Here is a 19,026-nt window from a genome sequence, read left to right as displayed (position 1 = left end):
GACAACAGCCAGGGGGCTAGCTACAGCAATACTGGTTTAGCCTAACTTTGACCGAACTATATTGGAACGCAATAGTTCGGTCCTTAAGGCGGCCAGGTGTTTACTAATCTATGTAATTTCTTTTACCGTATCACCAACACGACCACACGATGATATGCCTGTGTGAAGTGACGGCCTGAACTACCTTGTTACATGCAATAATGGGCTAACTACCCTAGCATGTTTCTGTGTTCCCAGGGGTTCGTAGGAGCGGCTTGCACAGCTTTACACAACACGCCACACCCGAATTTAACTAGGTCACTTGAAATTACAGCACACCGACAAGCCTCTATTGCACACCAACACGACACTACATCACGCCAGTTAGCCGATCTAGCTGGTGGGGAGCTTCTCTCCCCCGCCGAATTAGGTACACGTAATTTTTTCTAGCATTACACAACCTAACAGCGCACACACAGGCCCGTGTGCCAAACTTATCCCTCAAGACACGCGCCCCGCCCGTTGATCCAAGTGATTCTACAAAAGTGTGGGGTGCACCTGATTTACAATGCACTAAGCGAGTTATAGAAACTTCGGTTTCTGGTCTCGCACACACTAACTGCCCCGGATGGCAATATGATGGATCGGCGGCAGCCCCTTCTCAGTCGCACCTGTGTTTCCGTACCATGTGCGTCTCTGCCTGAGGACGGGAGCAGATAGCAGTTCCCGAAACGTCGCTTGTTTCTGTTTTGGTAAAACTATTGTGTTTGTTTGTCTTTTCGTTTTGTCGTGTTTTTGTCTCGTTTCAACTGTTGTGCTGAATTATTTTGGGTTCAATATTTTTGTGTTGTCATCATTTGTGGGTTTTTTTTTTTTTTTTTTTTTCGTTCTCTTAGTACATTTTTCTTTGTTTTTCTTTGTTTGTTGACCATATTCCTGTTTCGGGATATTTTGTGGTGTTCATATCCTGGTTGACAACAGCAATTGTTTGCTTAATTTTGTGTGTTTTTGTCTTTTTTTTTTTGGGTATTTTTATTTATTTATTTTATTTATTAGTTTTTCTTCAACAGAAAAAGTTCTTAGCAATGGCGTATGCCCAAAAACTTACATCAAGTCAATTAACTGCATCCTCCTGTGTGTGAAGAGCCCTGGCCGAGAGGTCTTCCTGGAGCCGCCGTCGGTTCCAGTGTTTTTGTTGTTCTGGTTCGTCCGGGACCGCACCAGGTCCTGGACTCAGGCCGCAGACGGTGGATCCAGCTGCTGGTGATGTCGGCGGACCCTGGAGGGTTCCTGGGAGGACTGCACGTGCCGATGGACAGCCAGCTGGTGTTCCTGCAGCTGCGAGGTCGGGACCTGGAGGTCAGAGAGGCGTACCGCGTGCGCCGGTCCGGACAGCTGATAGTCCGTGAGCTGGGGCTGGCGTCGGCCGAAGACCCGCGCTCCGGCTTCTGGGAGCGCCGATCCGACCTGGAGGGCATCACGCTCAAGGCCGTCGCGAACAACGTACGTCGCGCGCTTCTCTCTATCTTTTATTTCGACGTGACAGCGTCCAATAGATCGATGAACGCCGGCTGCACGCACGTAAAAAGGATGACTCATTGTCCTGTTACGCTCATTGTACGCTTGCGCCGCATCTATCTATCTCTCTCTCTTCCCCGCTCGATTGGAACAACCGTCGATTCGACTTTTTTTCGAGGCACGTTAAAACTTGAAACACCCCCGTTCGTTTTCCTACTATTCCTATCATCGTCCTACCCTCGACAGAATAACACAGATTGGAAGAAGTTAAACAGCAAACATGTGTAAAAAGTTATGGTTAAAATAATATCTTCGTTAAGGTAATAAACACATTTGAATTAATGAGTGCAAATAAAAGTAAATTTATCAATTAAATTGTAGATTTCATTTCACTCATTTGTATTAATAAAATAGTGATAATTCAATAAAAATGATTCAATTTTATTCTTAAAAGTATGCAATCATTTCATCAAAGTTTTGTTATGACGTCACGTTAACTATCGTCCGTAAATCGACTTTACAGACAACCAATTTTTTTTCCCCCGTAACGCTGTGTTCCGTTACGCTGTCGGCGAGTGCAGTAATAATAGGTTATGTTATAATTGACTAAAAAAAATTATGGTGTTTAATATAATTGATGATAGATATTTGATTGCAGTTTATTTATATGAAAACTTGTTCATAATTATATTTAAACTTTATAGCTAAACGACAGTTTTTAAAAAAAAAATTAATTACAAGTCATCCACACGAGCACTGTTTCGTCGACTGTTTATAAAGTGAAGTGAAAAGTTAATGTGGTTTCCGTTGCTTATTACAACAACAATTTCGGCTATAAAGGTTAATTATTCTTTCATTTTAAAAATCTGATTACTAGTATCTATATTTTCAAGTATTTATTCTTTTATTATTAAAATAAAAGTGATTAATTTTATTCATAAAGTATGCAATCATTTCATCATTGTTTTGTTATGACGTTGTCACATTAAACTATCGTCCGTAAACCGACTTTACAGACAACCCTTTTTTTAAAAAAAATTTTAATTTTTTTTTTTTTTTTTTTTTAGATATCGCATGCAAGGAGCTTTCAGGTTTCTGCCTTTCATGTAGTGTTTGCTAAACTAAAAAAATGGGGGGGGGGGGGGGGTTGTCTGTAAAGTCGGTTTACGGACGAGGAATATTTTACGTGATAACGTCATAAGAAGAAATATATGAGATTATATCGCTAATGAAATTCTTAAAATGCAAGAATTAATCAACTTTTTTTTGCCGCAATTTTTGTTGTAATAAACAATTGGAAACCACATTAACTTTTCACTTCAATTTATAAACAGTTGACAAAACAGTTCACGTGTAGGTTGTGTGCTGCCGCTGTCTCTCTTCTACTCGGACGCATCGGCCGATGGAGTGGAAGAGAGATAGATGCGTCACAAGCCGATCGTGCCTCTCTATCGTTTGTTCCGCGCTCTCGCTTGCACGCTCGGCTCAGGCGGAACGTGACAATGATTCATGCTTTTTTCGTGCTTGCAGCCGGCGTTCATCGATTTATAAGACGTTATCACTTCAAAGAAATTGTACGTGGAGTTCACGTGCTACAGAAGTGAAACTTCTTGCTTATTTGGTATAGATAGAGATACATTATTTGCATTATTTTATCGAACAAAAGATAATAATTGAGAGTATTAAGAATGCGGGTGCGATCTCAAATTAAAAAAAAAAAAACTATGTAGACAAACACTAGCAGCGTTACGAGAATTCTGTGGCATCACTGCTTGCGTCATTTCTACCTCTCCCCTGCCGTCTCCTCTTCCGGCCGCTACAACTAGCAGACAGCATGCTCCGCTACGTACCTGTCTTCCCATTCGACCGCTAGCGCATGCGTTGGAGTGGCGTCGCCGCTGACGCACTCTCCTCCTCTACCGGTTCCCCCACCACGTACCTGACTATTCCCCTCGCGCGATCGGAATTTTTGTAACGCTCGAATTTTGCAGTCCCCTCAGCAAAGAGGTTTCACTAAAAAAAAAAAAATGAAAGAAAGGAAATAAGGTTATCTGAAGGATATACTAAAAATTAATTATTCATGACGGTAGCATTATAAATAATTGTACATCAAAATTGTGTCATATTATTATTTTTGCTGTCGTAAAATCTTTTCAATTTAAGATTATTTTTTTTTAGTTTTTACAAAATAGCTCGAGGTTATATTTCGCATGCCTTCTCAATGGCAGGTCAATCACATTGCAATAAGGACACGGACCACCCTCAGGCTAGGGCTGTTGTAGAAGGGGCTTAACTGTCCTTTTCTATCGAGTCCGCGGCGTAGCTGGCTTTCCTGGGCCCTTAGACCTTCTCTTCCCCACGCCCCCAGCTCGAAGGGAAGCCTTCTTCTCACAGACGAGAGAGCCAAAACCCGAAGTTCCCCGAAGTTCATGTTTTTTTTTTTCCGTATCTTTAATGTAGCTATCCTAACCAAATCAACCGTCCACAATGTTCCAACGTATTTATAATGTAGCTAACCTAACCTAATTGACCATTAGTGTGTATCCTTTTATCAACACCGCCATATTTATTTACAATGAACCAAAAAAAAAAACCGAAGATGCACGATCGGGCGTTTGGCTCTATCGTCTGTGAAAAGAAGGCTTCCCCAGCTCGAAGGCAGATAAGTCCTCGCAAAAAAGGAACGTATACAGCTTCCCTCGGTGTGCTGATCCGAATTTTGTTTTGAATTATCTTTCGGACACTAAATAAATTAAACGTAATGATAACCTCAAGGAACTGAATTAAAAATATTTATATACATTTTTTTATTAATGTTATCAATGTTATCAGCAGGTTTAAGATGTAAACTTTGAAAGTAGGAGTTAAATTTGGGGTAAAATTTAATTCCTGCCGGCCTAAAGATCAACCAGATATTCCTGCTCATTATTATTGTTACTATTGATAATGTGGGGAGAAAGGGTTCGTAATGGATAGCCGAATTAACTTTTATTGCAGTTTTATTGATTACTAATATATACTTTAAAAATAAATAGGCTAATTGTACTTTAAAATGTCCAATCAAAAATCACTGGCAATTAAAAATGTTTACTCGTAAGTCACTCAATGTCTGGCAAGTCCCGCAGTTCGCACTCCTCGCTGGAGCTGGGCTCGACAGTGGTTCGCCCCTCACCTCGCGCCTGTCCACACACACAGTCTCGCGCCACTCAGTCGCACTCTCACGGTCCCGTCACTCCACATCGCGCCACTCTCGAGGGAGGTCTCTCACCCTCTTCGCCGATGTCGCACTTCCCTTCGCTCGGAATCCGCACGGCACCCCTCGCGGCATGCTCCGGCCCTTACCGTTGCGAGACACTGCCGCCCAAAAACTTCCGCAGAGGCCGGCGTCGCTGCTTAAGTAGTCTGTGGCGCCCTTCTCGAACCGACGAGAGCAGCTGTGACGAGTCGCGTCATCCCGGGCCGATCCGACGCCCGAACAGTCGAGAAGGTCGTCGCCAGTTCACGCCACTCCGCGCGGCGGCCCGCGGAATTCCCAAGGCCGTACAGCGATAGATAACGGCGCCGTGGCAATACGATTTGCGGGAAGCGTAGGGGGGATGGGGGTAGCGGCGACCCTTGTAATCCGGCCAGGCATGCGTGGTATGTCTTACGTCAGTGGAGGCCACATGACACGGAGCATGACACCAGTGGCCTTGCAGGGCTGCAGGGCCGCCAACCAGCTCCGAAATTGGCACATGTCGCGGTCCGGTTTGCATTCGTAAAATCGTTTAATTTATTATTTATATTTTAAACAGATCTGATCTACCTTCACACACAGCTGGTACTATGCGTGTCTAAATTTTGTGCGCCTGTGTGTTCCGTCTCTGGGATGGTTATGGTTTATTCACCAGTTACGCCTTCCAGACATTTAGACTCTATACTAACCTTTAAAGATAACCACCGAGTGTGCCAAGATAGCAAATGAAGACATTTACCAAGACTATAGGATAGTGTTTGTTTATAGAATTATTACAGTTGCAGTCATACCCAACTACGAATTTTTAACTAAATGAAAATGACCTTCACAGGAGAGCCTGTTAGTCTCTGGAAACTTTTGGCATTCAGTTTTTAATTCCATACACTGTAATTAAAAGAAGCCAATTTTTTTTATATTTAACGATAGAAAATTGTTAATTGCCCCCCCCCCCCCCTCCCCGTTTAGTTTTTTTACCCAGCCCTCTTAGCCTTAGCCCTACCGGCCTGGGCCCTCCATGGGCTAGGATACAGAATACGCCATATACGTGAATCGGGAAAGGTGTTAGGGCTCTGGCTATGACCAGAGGCTGATGCTAGCTACCCATCCCAGCGTAGTCACCACACCTCGTATTCTTGACTGAATGAAAACACTCAGCAAGATTTTAAATATTTACAGATCAGCTGGATGCATGTAAGTATTGTTACGAGCATACTGGAGGCAGGGTCGCGACGCAGGCTGGGCCTCCTAGCGGTCTGTTGTACCCAGGTGGGGCGCGATTCCACGCGACGCCATCGACGCGGCGGATTTCTTTTCGTATTAGCGGGTGCCCTCGCTACCCCCATCTCCGCCCCCCCCCCTTGCAAAAACACCCCCCCCCCTTTTTTTTCACCTACCCCGAACGCTTTGTAATCGATCGCTCAGCCCACCTGGAGGTTTCTACGGGCCACCGGAGGCCGCCGCGTGGAGTGGCGTAACTAGGACGCCGTTGTTCTGAGTCTTTCGGCTGCGAGAACTTTCCAGAAGGAGGTTCTGAGGTTTATAAATACGGCGACGCCAGCCTCCGAGGCAGAGTGTTAGGGGAAGAGAGGGCGGATGACCCCCCCGTGGCGAGCGATATGACGACGGGCCTCGTGCGTGGTGACCGGTGCATCGGGGACTGAGCTGTGTGCGACGGACGAGCGAGTGGTGCGAGGCATCGTGTCGGGACAGAGGTGCTAGTTAAAGAGACGAGCGGCAGGAAGAGCCACTGTCGAGCCGAGCTACAGTGGGGAGAGTGAACTGCGGAGTAAACGAAAGAATGATTAATTTGCGGGCAGATGTTTTATGTGTTGTAATTTAATTAATAGTGCAAATACTAATAATGAATTGAACTGTATTTTATTAATCGGGCTATTCTTTCCGAAACTGTTTTTTTTTTTACACTTAACAGTTTATCCAACGTTTATACCGGCACTTTACACACTTAAAACACACTTTAATGTACATATATTATATATAAAATAATAATCTTGGAATTTTAATTAAATATTATGCTTAACAGCTTATTCAACTTGTATACCTGCACTTTACACACTTAAAACACAATTTAATGTACATATATCTTATATATAAAATAATAATCTTGTAATTTTAATCCTACATCAATTTTTGTCCAAAACGTTTTTACATTTACTTGCAAAATTTTGTATGGATGTGCAATTTTGTAGAATTCAGCAGAATTTCCTTTGTTTCAGGTTTCGTTGTACATTAACTTTGAAGCTCAGCATCCCCAAAAAATGGAGAGCTTTGATTATGACTTATGGAAACTACTTGAGAAGACGCTTAACTTTAAGTAGGTATTAATATTAACCGTTTTGTTACAGTGTGTTGCAATTCAGTATCGTATGAGAAGGGCCTTGTATGATTCGTGGCGTTGATTGGGTCATTGCCTGAGGTGGAGTTTTACACTTAAATACTCTATGACGTGTCCTTCGCCGATGTAGCTTCGGTTAACAGATTTAATATAAATGTTGCATTCCGTGAGATAAAATAGTAGCGAAAAATAATAATATTATTATTGTTTCGCAGCTAACACAACCTGTTTTCATCATGAAGCAAGCACATTTTCGTAGGTCATTTCTCATGTGTGAATTCTTTGCTCTCTATATATACGGCATCTGGTAGGAATAATTTCCGAATGGAATGGAAGTCGCATGGAACGGAAATGTGTGACCACGGTGCTGCCATCTGTGGCGGATGTTCCGGACCAAAGTTCACAAAGCCAAAGGTGAAACTTCATGGTATTAACGGTTTAGTGGGTTTAACAAAAATGTGCAGTCTCCTGAAGCCCGTCCTCTCAGCCAGTGAAGAGTCCCCTAAATCCATCCCAAAATTCAAAATTTCCCACTAAATTTCGTGCCCGTAACTTCACAGGGATCTGTTTCCGGATGAATGTTCCTTAACAAAAGTTTTAATTTTATTTTATTTGCCACCATCCATTAAACATCCCCCGCGATTTGCAAACATATTATTAATATATCATTAATATATGGAATCAGAACTACCACATATTAAATTTATATGAAAAAAATGGGATAAAATAATATTTAGCAACAATAGGTTTGACTTTAAACCGTTGTGTTGTATTCTGTGTGTTTAAGTTAATGGATCGCACAAAATTGAGTGGGTGTTAACAAAAACTTTAAATTTAAACAGAAATTGATTTTCGCTGAACGTGTACTGGCTATTTCACTAACATAATAAAAAAAATTGTTTAGCAATGTAATGAGAATGAGTTGTGACATTCTAAACATAGACTTAAGTATCTTAATGAAACTTTGAGGGTGTTTGCAACAAAATATTTAACAATTAAGGTCCTACATTTTTCCCTTTTTTTTTTTTTGTGCAATTTCGATTTTGAACGTGACAAGGCATAAATAATGTCTATCCGAGATCTTATCACTCGAAGTAGCCTGGTATTCATTAACAGGTGACAGTCTCTAGCTGCTGAAAGAAAAAAAAATATTTTTTTTTTACAAAAAATATAGAGCTTTGTCGTAAGTACCTAATCCTCCTTTAGAGAAGTCGCATGAAAGTCTACTTGTTGATCATGTTATCAAATAACTTTGAACGGATTTGGTACCGTTCGACTAAGGGAGCTATGATTTCTTAATAATTTTATTATACTCTGTCCACCGCTTTGAGCTAATGGTATGTGTTATCAAAAAAAAAAACTTCCCAAAAAATGTTTGGTTTTACTCTTAGGAAATGAAAGAACTATAAGAACATTTTTTTAATACTAAGAGATTTATAGTTTTTTTGTTGTTTTTCTGGGGGAAAAAACTTCCCTATGTATGATTTTCATGAACGACCTCGAACGAAATTTTCAATCCATCTCTATTTTAAATGTCAATTTGGAATATGTTTGAACAATATTATGGCAGTTATCATAACCATAAAAATGTATTTTATTATATTTCGTAGATCTGTATCTCGGAGTCATGAGTTACTATGTCACAAAAATTGTTTGTTTTTTTTTTCTTTCAAAAGAGCAGTTTAAAGAAATTTAAATAGTGCCTCACTTCTTTGCTCAACAATTTCCTATCCAAAAATACGTTAACTTTTTTTTAAATGTCGTAGAACTTAATGTTGTATGCCACTAGTAATAACGTCAAACGGTTCAAGTTTAAGGTTATAAGTAGGGACCAGAAAAATTCGCGGGTTCAATGACTTGTAGGATGAACTCCATAGTTCTACGTACACTCGGTCAAATGTCACCCACTCATTGGCTGCTGTCTTGTGAGATGTCCCAACGTAGCATCCTGTGATTCGATAAAGCTTTGGTTGGGTGTTTCTCATTGGCCCAGAGTCATCCAGGTGAGTTGTTAGCCAATAGCAGAGGCAGCACTGAGGTATAACTATTTGTATTTTAGCCTATCGCGAAATGAATTCGTGAATTTTTCCTGTCTCTAGTTATAAGTGCATTTTGACCAAAAGTGGACTTAGTGTATCATGCCTCCGAGATACAGATGTATAAACTTTTAAGTTAAAGAGGTTTTGGGATCTCGAGGTCATTACGTGGAAAACCAGGTGGAAATTTTCGGGAAGTGTGGCGTCGTGGCAGCGACTGTATTAGGTAGACTTTCTCCAGAATTCACGTGAGGGAGGATTTGAGAAGTGGCGTCGTGGCAGCGACTGTAATAGGTAGACTTTCTCCAGAATTCACGTGAGGGAGGATTTGAGAAGTGGCGTCGTGGCAGCGACTGTAATAGGTAGACTTTCTCCAGAATTCACGTGAGGGAGGATTTGAGAAGTGGCGTCGTGGCAGCGACTGTAATAGGTAGACTTTCTCCAGAATTCACGTGAGGGAGGATTTGAGAAGTGGCGTCGTGGCAGCGACTGTAATAGGTAGACTTTCTCCAGAATTCACGTGAGGGAGGATTTGAGAAGTGGCGTCGTGGCAGCGACTGTAATAGGTAGACTTTCTCCAGAATTCACGTGAGGGAAGATTTGAGAAGTGGCGTCGTGGCAGCGACTGTAATAGGTAGACTTTCTCCAGAATTCACGTGAGGGAGGATTTGAGAAGTGGCGTCGTGGCAGCGACTGTAATAGGTAGACTTTCTCCAGAATTCACGTGAGGGAGGATTTGAGAAGTGGCGTCGTGGCAGCGACTGTAATAGGTAGACTTTCTCCAGAATTCACGTGAGGGAGGATTTGAGAAGTGGCGTCGTGGCAGCGACTGTAATAGGTAGACTTTCTCCAGAATTCACGTGAGGGAGGATTTGAGAAGTGGCGTCGTGGCAGCGACTGTAATAGGTAGACTTTCTCCAGAATTCACGTGAGGGAGGATTTGAGAAGTGGCGTCGTGGCAGCGACTGTAATAGGTAGACTTTCTCCAGAATTCACGTGAGGGAGGATTTGAGAAGTGGCGTCGTGGCAACGACTGTAATAGGTAGACTTTCTCCAGAATTCACGTGAGGGAGGATTTGAGAAGTGACGTCGTGGCAGCGACTGTAATAGGTAGACTTTCTCCAGAATTCACGTGAGGGAGGATTTGAGAAGTGGCGTCGTGGCAGCGACTGTAATAGGTAGACTTTCTCCAGAATTCACGTGAGGGAGGATTTGAGAAGTGGCGTCGTGGCAACGACTGTAATAGGTAGACTTTCTCCAGAATTCACGTGAGGGAGGATTTGAGAAGTGACGTCGTGGCAGCGACTGTAATAGGTAGACTTTCTCCAGAATTCACGTGAGGGAGGATTTGAGAAGTGGCGTCGTGGCAGCGACTGTAATAGGTAGACTTTCTCCAGAATTCACGTGAGGGAGGATTTGAGAAGTGGCGTCGTGGCAACGACTGTAATAGGTAGACTTTCTCCAGAATTCACGTGAGGGAGGATTTGAGAAGTGACGTCGTGGCAGCGACTGTAATAGGTAGACTTTCTCCAGAATTCACGTGAGGGGGGATTTAAAAAACTGAAGTTGGGTGTCCACAGAACAGAGATCAGCGCTATGATGGACGGAGGCGCGGGCATGATGGCGGACAACGGTTCGTGGACAGGAGTCATCGGGGTGCTGCAGAGGAGCGAGGCCGACGTGGCGATAGCCGACATCACCGTGACCACGGGCAGGTCGGCGGTGGCCGACTTCACTTACGTCTACTGGAAGAACAGGTGAGATACCGATTTTGGACAACCAGCCAGTTGGGTTTTTGGGATCCAGAGTATCCCGTTAAATTGAAGTGGCTTGGCTTCTGGGGGGTTGTAGCCGCGTCCTTGGCGAATAACTGGGTTGTAGCCGCGTCCTTGGCGAATAACTGGGTTGCAGCCGCGTCCTTGGCGAATCATTCACCGACGTTTCGGTGGACATTGCAGTCGCCATCATCAGGAAGCAGTCATCAGGGAGCAAGTTACCTACTAGTTACCTACTAGTAGGTAACTGCTCCCTGATGATGGCGAATGCAATGTTGGGTTTTGGGATTCAGGGTATCCCGTTAATTTGAAGTAGCTTGGCTTCTGGGGGGTTGTAGCCGCGTCCTTGGTGAATAACTGGGTTGTAGCCGCGTCCTTGGAGAATAATTCACCGACGTTTCGGTCGAAATTGCAGTCGCCATCATCAGGGAGCAGTCATCAGGAATCAGTTACCTACTAGTTACCTACTAGTAGGTAACTGCTCCCTGATGATGGCGAATGCAATGACGGCCGAAACGTCGGTGAATTATTCGCTCAGAAGCCAAGCTCAAACAAGGTTAACCAAGCTCAGCCAAGCCTCAAAAGGCCATGATCGTTAAAGTATAGTGGTCGTATAACGAGGATCGTAGATTCACTCCCAGCACCTCAGCATGACTTTAAATTTAAGAGCACTGAGTCACATAAAATTCCACACAAAAAGAAAGGCCAAGCCGAATAATGAAAAATAAAATCACACTAACGTCCAATTAATAAATGCTGTCAATAATGTTGTAAAATACATTACTAGCAGGGACCGGAAAAATTCTGGGGTTCAATGACTTCTATGATGAACTTAATAGTTCTACGTACACTCGGTCAAATGTCACCCTCTCATTGGCTGCTGTCTTGTGAAGGTGTCCCAATGTAGTGGCCTGTGATTCGACACAGCTTCGGTTGAGTGTTTCTCACTGGCCCGGAGTCGTCCAGGTGAGTTGTGAGCCAATAGCAGAGGCAGCACTGAGGTGTAACTATATGAATTTTAGGCTGTCGCGAAAAGAATCCGCTAATTTTTCCGGTCTCTAATTATTAGATAATGTACTTTATCGATTTCTGAACCTCAGAATAACATTTACTCCGTCCTCCGAGCTCACTGATCGCACTCCATGCCCCTCAAATGTTTCATGTGCCTTTTATTTGCAGTCTGAACGCGTACGTAAAGTGGCCGACCATGTCGTACGTGTCGGACATGCGAAGTTTCGCCGCCGTAATGTTGGCAACCGTCTTCGGGGCAACTCTGGCGCACTTCGCGGCAACGTGGTTGCTGTCCGAGCGGGGCGCGACCAAGTTCCCAGCGCTCTTCGAGGTCTTCTCCGCATTTTGCCAACAAGGTTAACGTTCCATCAAGGGGAAAAATACACACTTTATTTGTTTCTTTAGGCAACAAGTGTCTTTGATGTGAATACCCCTTTCCCCATTTGAAAAAAAAAATATCCGTCATAAAATCTGTAAGGGGTCCTTGTTTAAAGTGTTAGTGGATGTCATGCCTACATAACGATGGCAGTTAGTTACGCCTAGTCGTCGAAATAGGTAATTAAAGAGAACTTAATGAAACAAAATATTTTAATAATTAACTATGGCTCTTTATTGCTCATAAACATCCCTTTAGTATTCCCAAATATATATTTATTTTAAAAAAATGCATTCTCACCCAAGTATGAAAACGAATTCACCATGTCTGTCATCGTCACCATCACCACCACTACCCAGAAGCACCACCAGCACCACCCCTACCAACACCACCAGGACCACCACCATAACCACCATAACCACAAGCACCACCACCATATCAACCAGTACAACCAGAAGGCCTTACAGCTGAGTGTGCATTACTTTGAACCTGAACCACGCCCCAGCAAATCACCAGCCATCATTAACATAGCGTCCCCGATGGCTATAACAGCCAGGGTGCTTCTCTGTCGGGACACAACATCTGCTGCCTGCTGGCCAAGTGGCGACTTGACACCCAGAGATGGGTCTCGCTCTACCCGTGAACTAAGTGCCCGGGCAATCCCAGAACGCTAGTTGGCACGCCAGCAAATCATCAGCCATCATTAAAATCAACCAAATGAATGTGGCAAGCCATCAAACACTATATACTTCCGGTATTCCATTAAATAATATAATATGGTTTAATGAAGGCAAATTAAAAAAAATTAACAATATAAAAAAATATTTTAGCTTAAAAAAACTGCTGAAAGCAATATGGCGTCTTTCAGTTCCTATTTCTCTCTGTTAAAGTCGATATATAATCGTCAAGGCATGTTTCCGAATGTGCCGACAGGTGTGACGGAAGCGCTGTGGCCCAGCCATTGTTCGGGATGCGCCGTGTTCGTGGTGACGCAGCTGGCGGGGTTCCTGGTGTGCAGCATCTACTCGGCCACGCTCATGTCTCGTCTGGCGGTGCAGACACGCACGCACAGCTACGAGGAGCTCGTGCAACTGGTCAACTCGTCCTCCTACTCTGTGGGCTACCTCCAAGGAGATTTCAGCATTGAGATCACCAAGGTATTGTCTGATGTTCTCGAACCTCTACTGTAAGATGGGGTGCTATCACAAATTAGAAACACACAATATAGAATCTTCTAAGTTATGCCTGTTCTAAGTTGCATGTTTCTAAGTTATGACAGTTCTAAGTTGTGTGGTTCTGCATTGCGTGTTTCTAAGTTGTGACAGTTCTAAATTGTGTGTTTCTAAGTTGTGATAGTTCTAAGTTATGACTTTCTACGTTACGACGTTTCTAAGTTGTGTGGTTCTGCGTTGCGTGTTTCTAAGTTATGACAGTTCTAAGTCGCGTGTTTCTAAGTTGTGATCGTTCTAAGTTATGACTTTATTTACTTTATAAGTGTCGACGTTTCGAAGTTGTGTGTTTCTAAGTTACGTGTTTCTAAGTTATGACCGTTATAACTTGTGACAGTTCTAAGTTACACAGATTTTTTCGAGGTTTCTAAGTTATAACTGTTCTAAGTTGTGTGTTTCTAAGTTATGTGTGGTTCCCCTGTAAGATCTCCCCCAGATGATAACGGTCTCTAGGTTCTTTTACAGTTAATGCAACTGACCGATTGTACTTCGTGTTTATCGACTTATTTATGAACTCTGGCTTTTTCAAAATTTTCCTGGAAATTTTAGTGAAGATATTTTCTTTTTATAAACCTGTTCTGTACTGTATCATGTAAATAGTTTAAGCATGAAAAAACTGGGATAGTTGGGGAGTGCCATTTTCAATTATAACCATGTAACCAGTGAAGATAATAAATAATGTACTTACTTCTTTTCAATTAATATTTTGATACATTCCAGACAGTAACAATCCATATTAACAAACATAACTGAAGTCGAGTTTAAGATCACGTTAATAATAAGAATATAGTTTCAGTGTCTTATTATGAAATCCAAAACCCACTGACTCACTGACTGATGACTGTGTATGTAAATACAAAAGGCTTAAGATAGCTAACACAGGCCATGCAACGGTGCCGAGAGAGTATATTTCGTGCGCCATTCGTGTCTAAAGAGCAGTTACAGACAACAGCAGTGTTTCAATAGGATAGTAGCTGAAGCCACACTAGCCGTTTGTCCCAGCGAGGAGAATATCCACCAAGAGGCACAACAAGGAAAACGCGATGCCCAGAAAAAAGGGCCCATTCTTAGTTTTTAGTTTTTTAGTTACACGTGCTGGCTGGCAGCCTGGCGGGAAACGACGAAAGTAGCCCCCAAATAACCAGTACTGCCCAAAAACAAATGCGGACAGCAATATCCAAGTTCCCGCCCATTGCTTAGTATAGTTTGTTTCTACTCTGCCCAACTCTTCTTCCAGAACCATCCTTCTGTTTCCTGTAACCAAACCGCTTGATATTAATGCATGAAATTTTTGCATCCCGCATGTCAGTGCCCAGGGTTTTACCTGTGTCAATGCAGGTTTTACCTGGGCCCAACTTATCTAGTTTTAGTCTAGAATTGTCAGTGAGGGGAGTTAAGTCATGGCGCCAATTGCTGCCATGGCTGGCCAATCCCCCTCCTAGCACATGATGCATGCTACCTCTCCTGCATGGCTTAAACCCTGCGTGATTAGAGTGTATGGGCTTCGGCCTGAGATGCACTTAGAGTCTCTCCCTAATTCAGACCCCTCCCAAATACACTTAGTTATTAGTTAGGTTAGGAAAATAAAAATTAAAAAAAAATTGCAGTGTGCGACGTGTTTCATGGTGATTCTCTCCGGTTCCTGTTTCAGTGTCTTCTCTTTCCTTAGCCACTTCTTATTCAGCCTGGTGATTTCGCCCATCTCGAACATCTTCAGCAACCTGTAGCGAAATCATGTGTGCATCAGACGGTGTTTTGATAAACATCTTTTAACGTAGGGGGGGGGGGGGGGTGGATTTTTTTTGTTCTCCAGCCACTTTTGGAGAAGTGGAACGTGAGGGACTACAAACTGGACCACGACTACTGGCGAGCCATGGAACGAGTCTGCAGGGGCGACCTCATCTTCATAGCGGAGGAAATGTCGTTCTCCAAGTCGTACAGGGAACACATGTCGGACCTCTGCACCGCGGAACTGGTCTCCGTGAACGTCGGCAGCAGTCCCGTCTCCTACGCCTTCAGGAAGAACTTGGCCTACGTCGGGGCTTTCAACCGCCAGTAAGTGTGAACGAAAATTATAATACGGCGATGATGATGACGACTGTCCGTCTGTTATGTTGCGGGTTACGATACGAGGGTGCAGTCTCACTGACGCGTCACTTCCGCGACGTAGAACACGGCAGACACTATTCAAACAACTGAACACGGTACATTGAACATCACACGTTGATATGTGTGTGTGTGTGTGTGTGAGCTATATTCTTTCAAATAGGAAAGACAAATATTGAAGTTACTTTGAATAAAAATTAACAATTGGTGATTACATGAATAAATAACCATGTTTGGGATCTATATCTACATTACAGCGGCGGACGAACACATCAACACTTCCCGACAGCCCGTGTGGGTGGATGTCGTCCCATCGACATATATATATATATATATATATATATATATATATATATATATATATATATATATTTACACACACACACACACACACGAATGAACTACGCAGGTCCGTCGTCATCTTTTAGAGGTTTTTTGAGACTTTTGCGCAGGCGCAGAATCTGGAATGGAACGCTATTCAATTCCATGCCTTAAATTACTCCTACCAAATTCCATATACAGAGAGCTAAGATGTTTTACACATCAATAACCTCAATAATGTGCAGCAAAGTTGAATACATAAACGCGTGGCGAACAAGCCAAGATCAGCTGATTTCAAAAATATTAAATGCCTGGGCAGCAAAAGGGAATTCCATGCTGTCCATTCGTTTAATGTATTTGACACCAGCTAATTTTGGCCTCCTGGTGTTTATGAATTCGCATCTCATGTCCACTCTCAAGGGATTTTTTCTATGACAAACAATGCAAATCAGCAATATTGTAGTTCCATGAAATGAATATAAATCAATCTTCCCAATTGCAAGAATAATTTTAAAAAAATAAACAGTGCTGTGTGGTTTTACAGACTGCTCGCAGCTGTATGGTTTCTGCGATTGACCTTAGCCGTTTGATAGCGTTTTTAATTCACTCAAGAGTTTATCGTTGCCGTCGGTTTTCATTTCAGTGAAATGTTTCCTTCTTTTCTTATAGCAGGTTACGTTTTACATTTAGCATTCCCGTGAAAACTAAATTGACGTTCGAATGTCAGGCAAAATCACTATTTCGACAAAATTCACTGATCCGACATGGCCGTGATCAGATTAAAGACTTTTCACTGTATGTGTAGCAATGAAACTCAGACGAGATGTAAGTTACTTCACTTTATCACCTAAGAACTTTCCCTCAAAGTGAATTCATCAATTTTTTCCTATAGAATCAGGTATACAACTTATATATATTTGTTCTGAAACTCGATTTCAAATTAAGTCAACTTGTGTGTCTTTTTTCACTAATTGGTTGAATGCAAATGCAGTAAAACCGACAGCTTCACGAGATAAATAATTTCTATAATTGTATCGTTTCATTGCTTATGCTTAATTCTGTGCTATAAGACCTTGCCAAACCAGCAGTAACGCTATGTTGCAGCCTGGGAACTGTCATGCCTGCAGGTTGCTGAAGATGTTCGAGATGGGCGAAATCAACAGGCTGAAGAAGAAGTGGCACAGGAAAGAGAAAACGCTGCAACCGGAGCCGGAGAGAATCACCATGAAACACGTCGCACACTGCATCGCGAGCCTTTTTCTGGGCATCGCGTTTTCCTTGTTGTGCCTTTTGGCGGAGTTGCTCCTCGCTGGAACAAACGGCTAGGGTGGCTTCAGCTACTATCCTATCGAGACACTCCTGTTGTCCTCTCTCACATCACCGAGGGACCACTGTCCACTCTCACATCACCGAGGGACTACTGTCCTCTCTCACATCACCGAGGGACTACTGTCCTCTCTCACATCACCGAGGGACTACTGTCCACTCTCACATCACTGAGGGACTACTGTGAACTTTCACATCACCGAGAGACCACTGTCCACTCTCACATCACCGAGAGACCACTGTCCACTCTCACATCACCGAGGGACTACTGTCCACTCACACATCACCGAGGGACCACTGTCCACTCTCACATCACCGAGGAACCACTGTCCACTCTCACATCACCGAGGGACTACTGTCCACTCTCACATCACCGAGGGACCACTGTCCACTTTCACATCACCGCGGGACTACTGTCCACTCTCACATCACCGAAGGACCACTGTCCACTCTCACATCACCGAGAGACCACTGTCCACTCTCACATCACCGAGGGACTACTGTCCACTCTCACATCTCCGAGGGACCACTGTCCACTCTCACATCACCGAGGGACCACTGTCCACTCTCACATCACCGAGGGACCACTGTCCACTCTCAAATCACCGAGGGACCACTGTCCAGTCTCACATCACCGAGGGACCACTGTCCACTCTCACATCACCGAGGGACTACTGTCCTCTCTCACATCACCGAGGGACTACTGTCCACTCTCACATCACTGAGGGACTACTGTGAACTTTCACATCACCGAGAGACCACTGTCCACTCTCACATCACCGAGAGACCACTGTCCACTCTCACATCACCGAGAGACCACTGTCCACTCTCACATCACCGATGGACTACTGTCCACTCTCACATCACCGAGGGACCACTGTCCACTCTCACATCACCGAGGGACCACTGTCCACTCTCACATCACCGAGAGACCACTGTCCACTCTCACATCACCGAGAGACCACTGTCCACTCTCACATCACCGAGAGACCACTGTCCACTATCACATCACCGAGGGACCACTGTCCACTTTCACACCACCGAGGGACTACTGTCCACTCTCACATCACCGAGAGACCACTGTCCACTCTCACATCACCGAGGGACTACTGTCCTCTCTCACATCACCGAGGGACCACTGTCCACTCTCACATCACCGAGGGACTACTGTCCACTATCACATCACCGAGGGACTACTGTCCTCTCTCACATCACCGAGGGACTACTGTCCACTCTCACATCACCGAGGGACTACTGTCCACTCTCACATCACCGAGGGACTATTGTCCACTCTCACATCACCGAGGGACTACTGTCCACTATCACATCACCGAGGGACTACTGTCCTCTCTCACATCACCGAGGGACTACTGTCCACTCTCACATCACCGAGGGACTACTGTGAACTTTCACATCACCGAGAGACCACTGTCCACTCTCACATCACCGAGAGACCACTGTCCACTCTCACATCACCGAGAGACCACTGTCCACTCTCACATCACCGAGAGACCACTGTCCACTCTCACATCACCGAGGGACCACTGTCCACTATCACATCACCGAGGGACCACTGTCCTCTCTCACATCACCGAGGGACCACTGTCCACTCTCACATCACCGAGGGACCACTGTCCACTCTCACATCACCGAGGGACTACTGTCCACTCTCACATCACCGAGAGACCACTGTCCACTCTCACATCACCAAGGGACCACTGTCCACTATCACATCACCGAGGGACCACTGTCCTCTTTCAC

General features: G+C 43.9%; 1 protein-coding gene across 1 annotated transcript in view; it reads left to right on the top strand.

Moving 5' to 3' along the window:
• LOC134540967 (probable glutamate receptor) overlaps positions 1-18,401 on the top strand; it is a 31,514-nt gene extending 13,113 nt beyond the window's left edge. Inside the window, exons 4-10 of the mRNA XM_063384059.1 lie at positions 1,124-1,482; positions 6,967-7,064; positions 10,702-10,878; positions 12,076-12,263; positions 13,217-13,440; positions 15,326-15,567; positions 17,067-18,401. Coding sequence (XP_063240129.1) covers positions 1,124-1,482; positions 6,967-7,064; positions 10,702-10,878; positions 12,076-12,263; positions 13,217-13,440; positions 15,326-15,567; positions 17,067-17,265 — 1,487 coding nt within the window. The 3' untranslated portion in view covers positions 17,266-18,401. The remainder of the gene's footprint in view (positions 1-1,123; positions 1,483-6,966; positions 7,065-10,701; positions 10,879-12,075; positions 12,264-13,216; positions 13,441-15,325; positions 15,568-17,066) is intronic.
• Positions 18,402-19,026: the final 625 nt, after the last annotated feature.

The sequence above is a fragment of the Bacillus rossius genome, chromosome 17 (assembly GCF_032445375.1).
Source record: "Bacillus rossius redtenbacheri isolate Brsri chromosome 17, Brsri_v3, whole genome shotgun sequence".
Lineage (NCBI taxonomy): Eukaryota > Metazoa > Arthropoda > Insecta > Phasmatodea > Bacillidae > Bacillus > Bacillus rossius.
Note: the sequence above shows the minus strand (reverse complement) of the source record. Positions and strands in the feature narration are given on the sequence as shown.